This window comes from Acartia tonsa, chromosome 14 (assembly GCF_053477335.1).
Source record: "Acartia tonsa isolate MP-2025a chromosome 14, ASM5347733v1, whole genome shotgun sequence".
NCBI lineage: Eukaryota > Metazoa > Arthropoda > Copepoda > Calanoida > Acartiidae > Acartia > Acartia tonsa.
Window position 1 is genome coordinate 1,689,865 of NC_137273.1, and position 12,206 is coordinate 1,702,070.

Here is a 12,206-nt window from a genome sequence, read left to right on the forward strand (position 1 = left end):
AATTTTTTTTTATTTTTGCGATTTATACCTACAAGCGATGTTTTTCTATAATTAAGGTCGTTTTTTACCACTTTCTCGTGATTTTTACCACCCGTTTTTACCACAATTTTTGGTAAATTTTTACCATATTTACCCTATTTCTGGTAAAATTTTACCAATTTAGGGCAAAAATATTACCAGGTGTTGAACAGTTTTACCACTTTTTCGGTAAAATCTACCAGAAATTTGCGGTAAATTTTACCAAAAAAGTGGTAAAAATTGGTCAAAATCTGGTATAAATTTGCGTCCTAAAATGGTAATATTTTACCGGAAATCTGGTAAAATTTTACCGATAATTGTGGTAAAAATCGCTGGTAAAAAGCGTCACAGAGTACCACCAAAAGTGTTTTTACCACGATTACGGTAAAATTTTACCACCTTTTAAATCGTATAGGCTGGTAAAATTTTACCATAAAAGTGGTAAAAACTAGGTTTTTTTATGGTATTAATTCCGTCCTGGGTTTCTTCATATATATGGATAATTTATATAAAGAAGCTTATGTTGTTTTATAAACTTACCTCTAACTGTTCAAATAAGAAATTTGGATTTTATACCTGTCCAGAGGCCACCTGGAGTCCTGCAGCACCTGAACCTGGAGGCCGATTGTAATTTTTTCTTCAAATATATAAATAATATATAAAAAGAAGCTTATGTTGTTTTATAAACTTACCTCTAACTGTTCAAATAAGAATTTTTTTATTTTTTTACCTGTCCAGAGACCACCTGGAGGCCTGGAGCTCCGGAACCTGGAGGCCTATCCAAAAAATCTTAAATCTGGGGGAAATTCATCATATAAGAATGATTTTATCCCTAATAACCTATCCTCTCAGTCAAAAGATAAAGCCAATAATCACCGTTTACGCAAATGTGTCAGAACTTCCCCCCCCCCCTTAATCAATCTAATGATCAGTCAATATTACCAAACATCTAAATGAATGTGTACCTTAGTAAGCCTATGGACAGCCATATTAGTCATGCCATTATAGTGAACCATGGCAGCCAGGACTACCAGCACATGGAAGATCTGGTGGCTCTGGAACCAGAGGTCAAACTTTCCAGGTAGAAACCTTAGATTAGATTTATTATTCTTGGATGTACAATGTACATACATAAAAAGAACAATAATAATTAAATGAATATTATATACGTTTATATCCCTATACAGTCAAATTTTATTGATATGGTTATTTTATATGAACACTTTCTTCCCAAATGGCAGTTTCCTAAAAGGTAGGAAGTATGCAGTAATGTGTATTTACACATTGTTTTCATACAGGCCATATAAGTAAGACAAAAAATAGAAAACATAATTGACTAAAGTTATGCTTGATAACAAAGATTCTTTTAGTTTTTAACAAATTTACCTCTCAGGTATTCTGAGGCCGTACAGCACTGCGCCAAGTATGTACAGGAAGGCCATTAGCAGGAGACAGGATATTCCTCCTTTCACCTTAACAATCAGGGATATTAATGGATAAGACAATTATTTTTAATTTATCAACAATTTATCACCCATTGTCTTATCCTTTTAGATCCCTGGATTTTAGTGGATACGACAACTTTTTTATTTCTAAATACTGCAATTAATATTCTTTAATTTATACAATAAGCAGAAAAAAGTTTAAATAGGTATTACTCTGAATATTATTTATTTATGGAACCCTTTATACCTATCAATTTAAAGCTTTGTAAATGTAAGTAAAACTTTATTTTCAAATTTAAATAAGTTTCCTTATTTGGTGATTGCTGCTATTCTTATGGACATAACTATCCTTGGTAAACTCCTGGGGAATCTTAAGGAATATGACAATGGACGATAAATTGATGTAAATCCCAAATGATAATTAACAGAAATCACCTCTTGTAGATTAAAATATTTTTTTAAAAAAACTATAGACAGTGCAAGTTTCAACAATATCCACAGTTCTTAAAACAACATAAACTTTGGTTAACCAAGAGGCCTCTAGGGGCTAGTGAACAAATTCTTACCAAAGCTTCATTCCATCCTGACTCTATGACGAGATGAATGGTTGGAACAAATCCAAATCCTCCCAGACAAACAAACAGAATTGCCCGTACAGACCGGTACTGCGGTGCATTGAACCTAAATAATAATGAGTATTATTATATTGGGCCAGCATACAGAAGCCCTGCTTCATATACCCAGTAATCCTCCCAGACACACAAACAGACTTGCACGCACACACTGATACTGCAGTGCGTTGAACCTAAATAATAATGAGTATTATTATATTGGGCCAGGATACAGAAGCCCTGCTTCATATACCCAAAAATACACAAACAGAATTGCCTGTACAGACCAGTACTGTGGTGCATTGAACCTAAATAATAATGAGTATTATTATATTGGGCCAGGATACAGAAGCCCTGCTTCATGTACCCAGTAATAAACAAACGGAATTGCCCGTATAGACCGGTACTGCGATGTGTTGAACCTAAATAATAATAAGTATTACATTGAGCCAGTATACAGAAGCCCTGCTTCATATACCCAGTAATCCTCCAAGACACACAAACAGAATTGCACATACAGACCGGTACTGCGGTGCGTTGAACCAGAATATTAATACGTTGGCCAGTATGGCTTTAAAACAGATCAATTTCAGCTGGATTAGAACTGATTCTTACCCACATTGAAAAATCATTTTTCTCTTCATATTACAGACATTTTTCTTAAAAAATACAAATAAATCACAAAATTAATAATATTTTTTTGCCCCGGTGGGCCAAGAAAACTAATATCTCTCAATGGCTCAGAACCGGTTCTAATCCAGCGGATATAAATGACACGTCAACATGATGTACACAAATTAATTGATTAAGTTACCTGTCCATCATAGTAACAACAACAGTAATGGTCCCCAACACAGAAATTATACTCAGGTAAACCACTTTCGGAATAAACTGAAAACAAAACAATTAATAATAATTCTTAGATGAAAGTAACAGGATAACTCTCTGAGTGTTTGTAGGTTCAGATCTAACTAACCGCTAGCCTGTTATGGTTCTCTTGAAAAGTTAAGAAGGTTTATAACTTTTTGGGAGAGAGTGGCTCCATCCATCCAAGAGAAATATTAATAATTTTTTCAGATCTAGCTTTGTTTATATATGTGGGGATTTACAGAAATTTACATAGTAGCCTGATGTCTGTCCGTCCATCTGAAGCAAAGTCCCTTGAGGTAAGGAGCGAAGCCGCTAGTTGTCTTAAAAGATTTCTAGATTTACCCGTCAATTCTTCTATCCTTGTATGAATGGTGGAAAAAGAAAACAAAGGTAAAAAAAAATAACCATCCCAAGATAAAAATCATTGGTATGACAATCAAGGACGTCCAATTTTTATCTATAAAAGGGTATTTTTGTTTATCATCATTGGAGATGTATATTGCTTAATGTCTTATCCCTGTATCTCCCTGTTCCTACCTGACAATAGAATCCATAATAGATCCAAGGCACAAAAGATCCAACAGTCAGCACGGCTATTCCAGCGTAATCCAACCGACTAAATAAAAACATACATGAATTATCTATAATAAAAGGAAGCTTGATGTCTGTCCGTAGCTTTAAATCTCGGTAACCATTTAACTGAATGGGCTCTACTCTTCAGGGAATATACCTACTAAACCTGTGGTGGTTTTAAGCTATTTTTTTGACAGTAGGACACCTCAAACCCCCCTAAAAAATGGTTTTGAGGCAGTTACTTCACAAAAATGGCAGCACCAGAAATACTTATTTTTTATTTTTTTTTAATAAACTCATGGTGAAAAGCCCGTATAGGCTAGGGGCGAAGCCGCTAGTTGTATACATAAAGTAGTAAGGTTTTCATGTCTGCAGCTTAAGAGAAACAGCCCAGGAAAAATTTTGCAGCAATGAAGAAAAAAAGAATAGGTCCAAGTACTGAACCTTGGGGGACCCTATGTTGTGTTAGAAGAACTTTTTCATGTGATTTGAAACCTTCTTTTTCTAGGTAAATATTCTTTTCTACCTGTAAGGTAGTTTTTAAACCATTTAATCTAGGATACAACAAATTTTGTACCTGAAAATATTTGAAACTGCTTCAGAGTTTGAAACAGGGTTATAATTAAGTCCTTTCCTAAACGTCATCACTACCAATAAAGAACATTCTATCCTTTTAACAAAGACGACATTTCATCCTTTTCCCGCCAAAACTTAAAATTAACCTGAAAATATTGGAGACAGCCTCAGAGTGGCAGCACACCGTGTGGAACAGCGAGGAACAGCCCAGACAAAATATCGCAGCAATGAAGAAAAACAGGAAGATCAATTTCTCAGACAACTGAAAATAAAAAACCGAGGTTAAAGGAGGAAATGGACATTGGAGTTTTAATTATACCCAATTGTACCCAAAGTTTTATAATCTCGTTCTTTGATACGTTGAAAACTTTAGTTTATAAACTTTTCCTTAAATAATTTACATCTACAGAAGGGGAAATTCGGTTTTGATCATTGGGTGGGGATGTTCAGTTCATCAATTTGTCGTAAATTCTCATATTCCTTGATATCTTTTGGTAAAATAGTAGAATAACAAATTGTTGTAACACCGTCTGACTGGAAAAGAAAATAATGGAATATCAGTCAAAAAAAAAGAGTAATAAATAGTATTTCTTTTTAAAGTGAAAATCTATACAGAATATAATATGTATGGATGGACATACAGACACACCACCCTTAATTATAAGGTACAGGGTGTTTCAATAGAAACGTTTTTTTTTCAAATCTTAATTATGCATAGAAAATATAACAATTATATAAAATGGTTTATATATTTGGAAAACCTATTTTGGGACATTTATGTTTCAAATATTTGAAAATGATTTTTTCAATAAATCATGCCTTAAAAACCGGTTTTTCCAAGGGCCTTATTTTTGAAGATTTAGGGATTTCAGGTTGTGGAAAAAATGTTCACATTTTTAAAATTCAAATTGCGCGGCTTGTATTAATAGTAGAAAAACGCCATGCATATCGTTAGAATTGTCATAAACTCTATTTTTTGGAAATATAAGTGCCATTTTTGTGCTATTTGTAGTTTAGGAGCTACGTTGAAAATTGTGAGAAAGGTTGAAATTTTTAAGTAAGTTGGAACATTTTATCACGTAGCTCCTAAACTACAAATAGCACAAAAATGGCACTTGTATTTCCAAAAAATAGAGTTTATGACAATTCCAACGATATACATAACGTTTTTCTACTATTAATACAAGCCGCGCAATTTGAATTTTAAAAATGTGAACATTTTTTCCACAATCTTTAAATCTGTAAATCTTCAAAAATAAGGTCTTTGGAAAAACCGGTTTTTAAGGCATAGTTTGTTGAAAAAATAATTTTTAAATTTTTGAAACATAAATGTCCCAGAATAGGTTTTCCAAATATATAAAGCATTTTATATAATGTTTTTACTTTCTATGCATAATTAAGATTAAAAAAAAAACCGTTTCTATTGAAACACCCTGTAGATACGCTACTCAGTGAAAACATATACTTACATCAATGTCCATATTACAATAGTCGCACAACGTAACATATTAAGTGAATCACAGACAAAGACGATAGTAAATTATTATTAGACGACATTATACTTTCAAAATTGTACACGGCAATTGCGCGACACGTACACGAAGAAAATGTATATATACTTACATCAATGTCCATATTACAGTAGTCACACAACGGGTTAACATAGAACAATATTGTAACTGTTATGAAAACAATAAAACCTAAAAAAAAAATAAAAGAAAGCATTAATAACAAGGATGACAACAACTTTAAAAAGCGAAGCCATGAAACGGTAAGAAATACGAAAAACAACACTAAAAACTTCTTAAACTTTATTATAGAAATGCACCGCTAAAGCACCCACATTCATTGACGAATCTGAATTATACGTGGTGAAAATGTAAAAAAATGTTAATTTATTTAATTAGGTACTGAAAATTTCAATCGTCTATATTGAAAAGGAGCCGAGAAAATGATGTTTCTCCTAAAACGTTGCAGACGGACATTTCAAATTATAGAGTAGATTAGCTAAATGAAGATTTTAAGTTGCAATCCTGGCAGGCTCCAGTTGTCCTCAAAGTTTCTGATAGAAAGGTTTTAGTCTATTTTAAATAAATAAAACTTACCAATAAAATGTGTCCAAATATTTCCAGTTTCTGTATGTAGACGAAATACTGATTTAAAACATTCTCTGTAGGAATTTAGCTCTGGCCTAAAACACAGTTAATTATGATGTTGCTGTGCTACTAATCCTTAAATAAAAGTAACAGGATGTCTATTTGTCTATTTGTCAGAAGGTTGCTAACCGCTAAATTATATGGTTCTTCTTTACAATTGAGCTTCTCTTAGAACCATGGAATGTTTGTAACTAGTTAAGGGCAATGTATCTCCACCCTCCCAGTTAAAATCGCCCCTGGAAAAATATGACCCTCCAGAAGGTTTTTTTTTAAATTTTCATTATAAACCTTAAATTCAAAATGGGAGGGGGCCCGATAGGTCAACGAATAGATTAAGGTGGTTATAATACTTTAAGTACCATTGTAATTTACAGTCCATTGTCCCCTCCCTACCTTCTCTCTGACTCGAACTGAATGTATTACATAACTGTGATACCAACCTATGGCCAAACTGTAGAAATTCATTATCCCTCATCCACGCGGGTAGCTTGTCAAAAGACTCAGCTTTCCATTCTCGCACCTAGGATTAATTAGGTCGTATTATAGACAGTTTTCCGTGGATGGGAAAATTAAAAATAAATTTCATATTGTTGGCCGTGTACTGTAGGTAGAGAATAAAACAATTGGATTTTTTTTTATTTTTATATTCGTGGAGAATTGTTTGTAATACGTTGCTATACATGGCTGAGAATCGTTTCTAATACAGCGGATATTAATCGATTTCGAAGCCATACTAGAATAGTTTCTTATCGTATGTAGCGCATCTGCAGATTATCGTTAGGGAGATGACAATTATAATAAGCCTTGGCTGTCTGCTATGGTTGGGATGTATGTTTCGCATTGTATGTTTTATGGGCAGTTGTCCGCAATTAGTAAAATGAAAACTTAAATTTCAGTTTTGATTAGCAACAAAATTATTAGAAGGTAAGTTTTAAGCCAGCTAACTAAGGCGGGATGTTAAAACTTTGTATTCCATTTTAACTAACATTGCAATTTGTCCACTCCCTCCTAGAATTTTAAAGAAAAAGCAGTACCTTATTCAAAACTTTACCAGGAACTTCAGCTGCGGATTTTGCGGTCTTTTCTGCAGCAGCGGCGGCAGATTTAGCTGTTTTCTCGGCGGCTGCAGCCGTTCTAAAAGTAAGAAGATATCAAAACAATGATGAGAGTATCTAAATTGAAATCGAATGAGAATCTCTCCCGCCAAAACAAAGTAACTATTTAACTAGGAAATAGAAGTAAGTAGTTATTTGGGTACTAGTGTAAGTTACAGTCCAATGTACCCTCCCTCCCTGGATTAATTTCTAACTGTAATGTTCCAAATAACGTAGTGCCTAATTGTCTAATGAATCCTATTAGATATGTACCTGTTGACAATTTGTCTTGAACTTCTGCCTAAGCTGCTCATACGGTCAGTCATGTTCTAAACACAAAATAATTAAATCAAAACAAAGAAGACAACATCAAGTAGCAAAGCACAAAAAAATCATGTATGAATAACAGAAAGTGAATTTTCAGCGGGAGTAGCACCCAAAATAAAATTGCTGGTATGTCGTGTCACGAGACACCACAACCCCCCCCCCCCCTCCTTCTTTTTTTTACCTCCAACTGTAGAAAATACTAATGACTTTTTCAAAACAAATTGGATGATTTTCTCGTAATGTTTTAGAAGATTTATATAGAAGTACTATAAATATATTTTTTAACATTTTTACACCAAACAAGGATGACAACATCCATAAAAGCGAAGCACTATAACGGTAGGACAAACGGACATTAACACTTGTATAATGTCAGAACTAAATGATCAGAATATAAATTGCATAAGAGTCGATGCAAAATCGTAAGTAAAGGGGGGGGTTTTTAATCCAACCATCTCGTAATCAGTGAGCAAATGGCACTTAGAATTCGAATTTCGAGCTGAAATTTTGCAAGGGTAATCCTTGGTAGGTCTATTTTCCCTAAATCGAACAAAAAGTTGGAAAAGTAACGGCTGGCGGCTGCAGCTCAGCCGTTTAGCCGTTTTTGGCCTATTTTTAGGGCAAATTCATCATTAATTACGTAGGAATCAACTTTTTAAAACATAGTTTTGGTTAAATTCATATTAAATGATAGCAATAACCATTTTTTAAATTTCTAGTACCAGCTGCTAAACGTCTAGAACCGGCTGAAAACGGCTGGGAGCGGCCAAGAGTATGAAGAGTAGATAGGGCTTGTGACATGTCTAGGGGTAGGTTTTTATGGGTGCTGAGCTCAAAAATACTACTAAAAATAGTGACGGCAAATCCATATGGCAGCTGGGTAACAGCTGCAGCTCAGCTGCGAGCGGCCAAGAGTAGAATGAGTAGATAGGGCTTGTGACGTGTCTAGGGGTAGGTTTTATGGGTGCTGAGCTCAAAAATGCTACCAAAAATAGTGGCAGCCCATCCATGTGGCAGCTGGGTAACGGCGACAGCTCAGCTGGGAGAGGCCAAGAGTAGAATAAGTACATAGGGCATGTGACATGTCCAGGGTTAGGTTTTTATCGGTGCTGAGCTCAAAAATACTACCAAAAATAGTGATGGCCAATCCATGTGGCAGTTGAGTAATAGCTGCTGCTCAGCTGCGAGCGGCCAAGTGTAGAATGAGTAGATAGGGCTTGTGACGTGTCTAGGGGTAGGTTTTTATGGGTACTGAGCTCAAAAATGGTACCAAAAATAGTGGCGGCCAATACATATGGCAGCTAGGTAACAGCTGCTGCTCAGCTGCAAGCGGTCAAGAGTAGAATAAGTAGATGGGGCTTATGACGTGTCTAGGGGTAGGTTTTTATGGGTGCTGAGCTCAAAAATGGCGGCCAATCTATATGGCATCTGAGCAACAGCTGCAGCTCAGATGGGAGCGGCCAAGAGTAAAATGAGTACATAGGGCTTGTGATGTGTCTTGGGGTAAGTTTTTATGGGTACTGAGCTCAAAAATGCTCCCAAAAATAGTGGCGACCCATCCATATGGCAGCTGGGTAACGGCTGCAGCTCAGCTGGGAGAGGCTACGAGTAGAATGAGTAGATAGGGCTTGTGGGCTGTAGCTGTTACCCAGCTGCCATATGGATGAGCCGCCACTATTATTGGTAGTATTTTGGAGCTCAGCACTCACAAATACCTACCCCTGGACATGTCACAAGCCCTATGTACTCATTCTACTTTCGGCCGCTCCCAGCTGAGCTGCCGCCGTTACCCAGCTGCCACATGGATGGGTCACCACTATTTTTGGTAGCATTTTGAGCTCAGCACTCATAAAAACCTACCCTAAGACACGTCACAAGCCCTATCTACTCATTCTACTCTTGGCCGCTCCTAGCTGAGCTGTAGCTGTTACTCTTCTGCCATATATGGATTGGTCGCCACTATTTTTAGTAGCATATTTGAGCTCAACACCCATAAAAACCTACCCCGAGACACGTCACAAGCTCTATCTACTCATTATACTCTTGGTGGCGCGCAACTGAGCTGCTGCTGTTACCCAGCTGCAATATGGATGGAATGCCACTATTTTTGGTACCATTTTTGAGCTCAGCATCCATGAAAACCTACCCCTAGACACATCACAAGCCTTATCTACTCATTCTACTCTTGGCCACTCACAGCTGAGCTGCAGCTGTTACTCAGCTGCCATATGGATGGGTCGCCACTATTTTTGGTAGCATTTTTGAGCTCAGCACCCATAAAAACCTACCCCTAGACATGTCACATGCCCTATGTACTCATTCTACTCTTGGTCTCTACCAGCTGAGCTTCGGCCGTTACCCAGCTGCCATATGGATGGGCTGCCACTTTTTTTAGTACCATTTTTGAGCTCAGCACCCATAAAAACCTACCCCTAGACACGTCACAAGCCGTATCTAATCATTCTACTCTTAGCCACTCGCAGCTGAGCAGCAGCTATTACTTAACTGCCATATGGATTGGCCGAAACTATTTTTAGAAGCATTTTTGAGTTCAGCACCCATAAAAACCTAATCCTGGACACGTCACATGCCTCATGTACTCATTCTATTCTTGGCCTATCTCGTCTGAGCTGCGGCCGTTACCCAGCTGAGCTGCGTCCATTACCCAGCTGCCATGTGGATGGGCCTCCACTATTTTTGGTAGCATTTTTGAGCTCAGCACCCATAAAAACCTACCCCTAGACACGTCACAAGCCCTATCTACTCATTCTACTCTTGGCCGCTCGCAGCTGAGCTGCAGCTGTTACCCAGCTGCCATATGGATTGGCCGTCACTATTTTTAGTAGCATTTTTGAGCTCAGCACCCATAGAAACCTGCCCCTAGACATGTCACAAGCCCTATCTACCCTTTATACTCTTAGCAGCTCCCAGCCGTTTTTAAGCCGGTTCTAGCCGTTTAGCAGCTGGTACTAAAAATTTTTAAAAATGATTATTGTTATCATTTAACATGAATTAAATCAAAAATATGTTTTAAAAAGTTGATTCCTACGTAATTAGTGATGAATTTGCCCTAAAAATAGGCAAAAAACGGCTAAACGGCTGAGCTGCCAGCCGCCAGCCGTTACTTTTCCAACTTTTTGTACGATTTAGGGAAAATAGACCTATCAAGGATTACTCATGCAAAATTTCAGATCGAAATTCGAATTCTAAGTGCCATTTGCTCACTGATTACGAGATGGTTGCATTAAAAACCCCCCCCTTTGTTGAAAAACTGCTTGATACAGGATAATGTTTATGGACATACTTACATTTTTAGGACTTAATTGTAGAGTTGCTTCGCTTATAATATTGTACTTTGATGTCCCAGGAATCAGTATACAAAAAATCAGATCGATCGGATAATTAGATCATATAAAAATTTGTTGTTAAAAAAGTAAAAAAATTAACATGTTTAAAATGGACGTACGGACATTTTGGTAATGATTATAGAGTTGCTACGCTTTCTAAATCGTACCTAACTACTACAGGAATCACCATGCAAAGTTTGAAATCGATAGGACAATTCTAACATGCCTAAATTAACGAAAAAAGCTATCCGTTACGGACGACGGACGTACGGAGTGACGGACGGACGGACGGACGTACCGACCCTAATTATAGAAAAGCTTCGCTTTTAAAAATCAGTTAACCTATCCAATGTATTAAGGACCAGGGATAAGACAATGGCCGATAAATTGATGTAAATCCTCAATGATGATACACAAAATTAACCATCATATAAATTACAACTAGTGGTTGAAACGTTTGGACACTCAACTTTATGAACTAATCAATCAAAATTCAATGAAAGTCCCCAAATTTGTTAACTCAATGATAAAGAAATCATTATCATAAAACTTTGTGGACTAGTGTAATAAACAGCCCATTGTCCCCCCCCTCTCTCTCTCTCTGAAGAAGGACAGGCACACAAACAAACTTTTTGACAACAATGTTTTTTTGAGGTCCCCAAAAAAAATAATAAATGAACACAACAAAACGCAAAACTTGCTAAATTGATAACAATTAAGTTGTATTTTTGAAACTGACGCTTTTTTCGGCGTAAATACTTTTAAATTAACTAAAAAAGATTTATATAATAGAGTACCAGCTTTTGAAAAATAGTAGCCTAAAACCATCCCAGGACCTAAGTGAAGAATCATTAGAGTCAGTTCCGTGGTTTGAGAGATCTTAACGGACTAGCAAATCCTTAAAACTTTATATAATAGGATAATCTATAATACAAAGTAAAACGATGTCTGTTTTTCCGTCTAAAGCTTAAGATCTCAGTAACCACTGAACCGATTGGGCTCTACTCTTCAGGGAATATACCTACTGATCCTGTGATTGTTTTAAGCTATTTTCTTGGGGGGGGGGGGGGTAGGACACCCTTAACCCCCCAAAAAATTAAAAATATCCCCCCCCCCCAAAAAAAAAACCCAAACTTTATTTTTAACTTTTTCTTTTTAAATCTAAAATACGAAATTAGGTTGATCAATG

The 12,206-nt window shown here is 36.4% G+C and overlaps 1 protein-coding gene across 14 annotated transcripts in view; it reads right to left on the reverse strand.

Annotated features, from left to right (window-relative positions):
* The window catches only part of LOC145305547 (adiponectin receptor protein 1-like), a 43,955-nt gene that overhangs the window by 22,375 nt on the left and 9,374 nt on the right, over nucleotides 1–12,206 (reverse strand). For all 14 annotated transcript variants that reach the window (XM_080147196.1, XM_080147198.1, XM_080147205.1 and 11 more), the window contains 11 exons: nucleotides 7,617–7,672; nucleotides 7,284–7,383; nucleotides 6,690–6,769; nucleotides 6,199–6,284; nucleotides 5,717–5,793; nucleotides 4,240–4,355; nucleotides 3,482–3,560; nucleotides 2,889–2,965; nucleotides 2,030–2,144; nucleotides 1,405–1,490; nucleotides 984–1,107 (listed from right to left, as the gene is read on the reverse strand). In XM_080147196.1, the coding sequence (XP_080003322.1) occupies nucleotides 984–1,107; nucleotides 1,405–1,490; nucleotides 2,030–2,144; nucleotides 2,889–2,965; nucleotides 3,482–3,560; nucleotides 4,240–4,355; nucleotides 5,717–5,793; nucleotides 6,199–6,284; nucleotides 6,690–6,769; nucleotides 7,284–7,383; nucleotides 7,617–7,672 (996 nt within the window). The remainder of the gene's footprint in view (nucleotides 1–983; nucleotides 1,108–1,404; nucleotides 1,491–2,029; nucleotides 2,145–2,888; nucleotides 2,966–3,481; nucleotides 3,561–4,239; nucleotides 4,356–5,716; nucleotides 5,794–6,198; nucleotides 6,285–6,689; nucleotides 6,770–7,283; nucleotides 7,384–7,616; nucleotides 7,673–12,206) is intronic.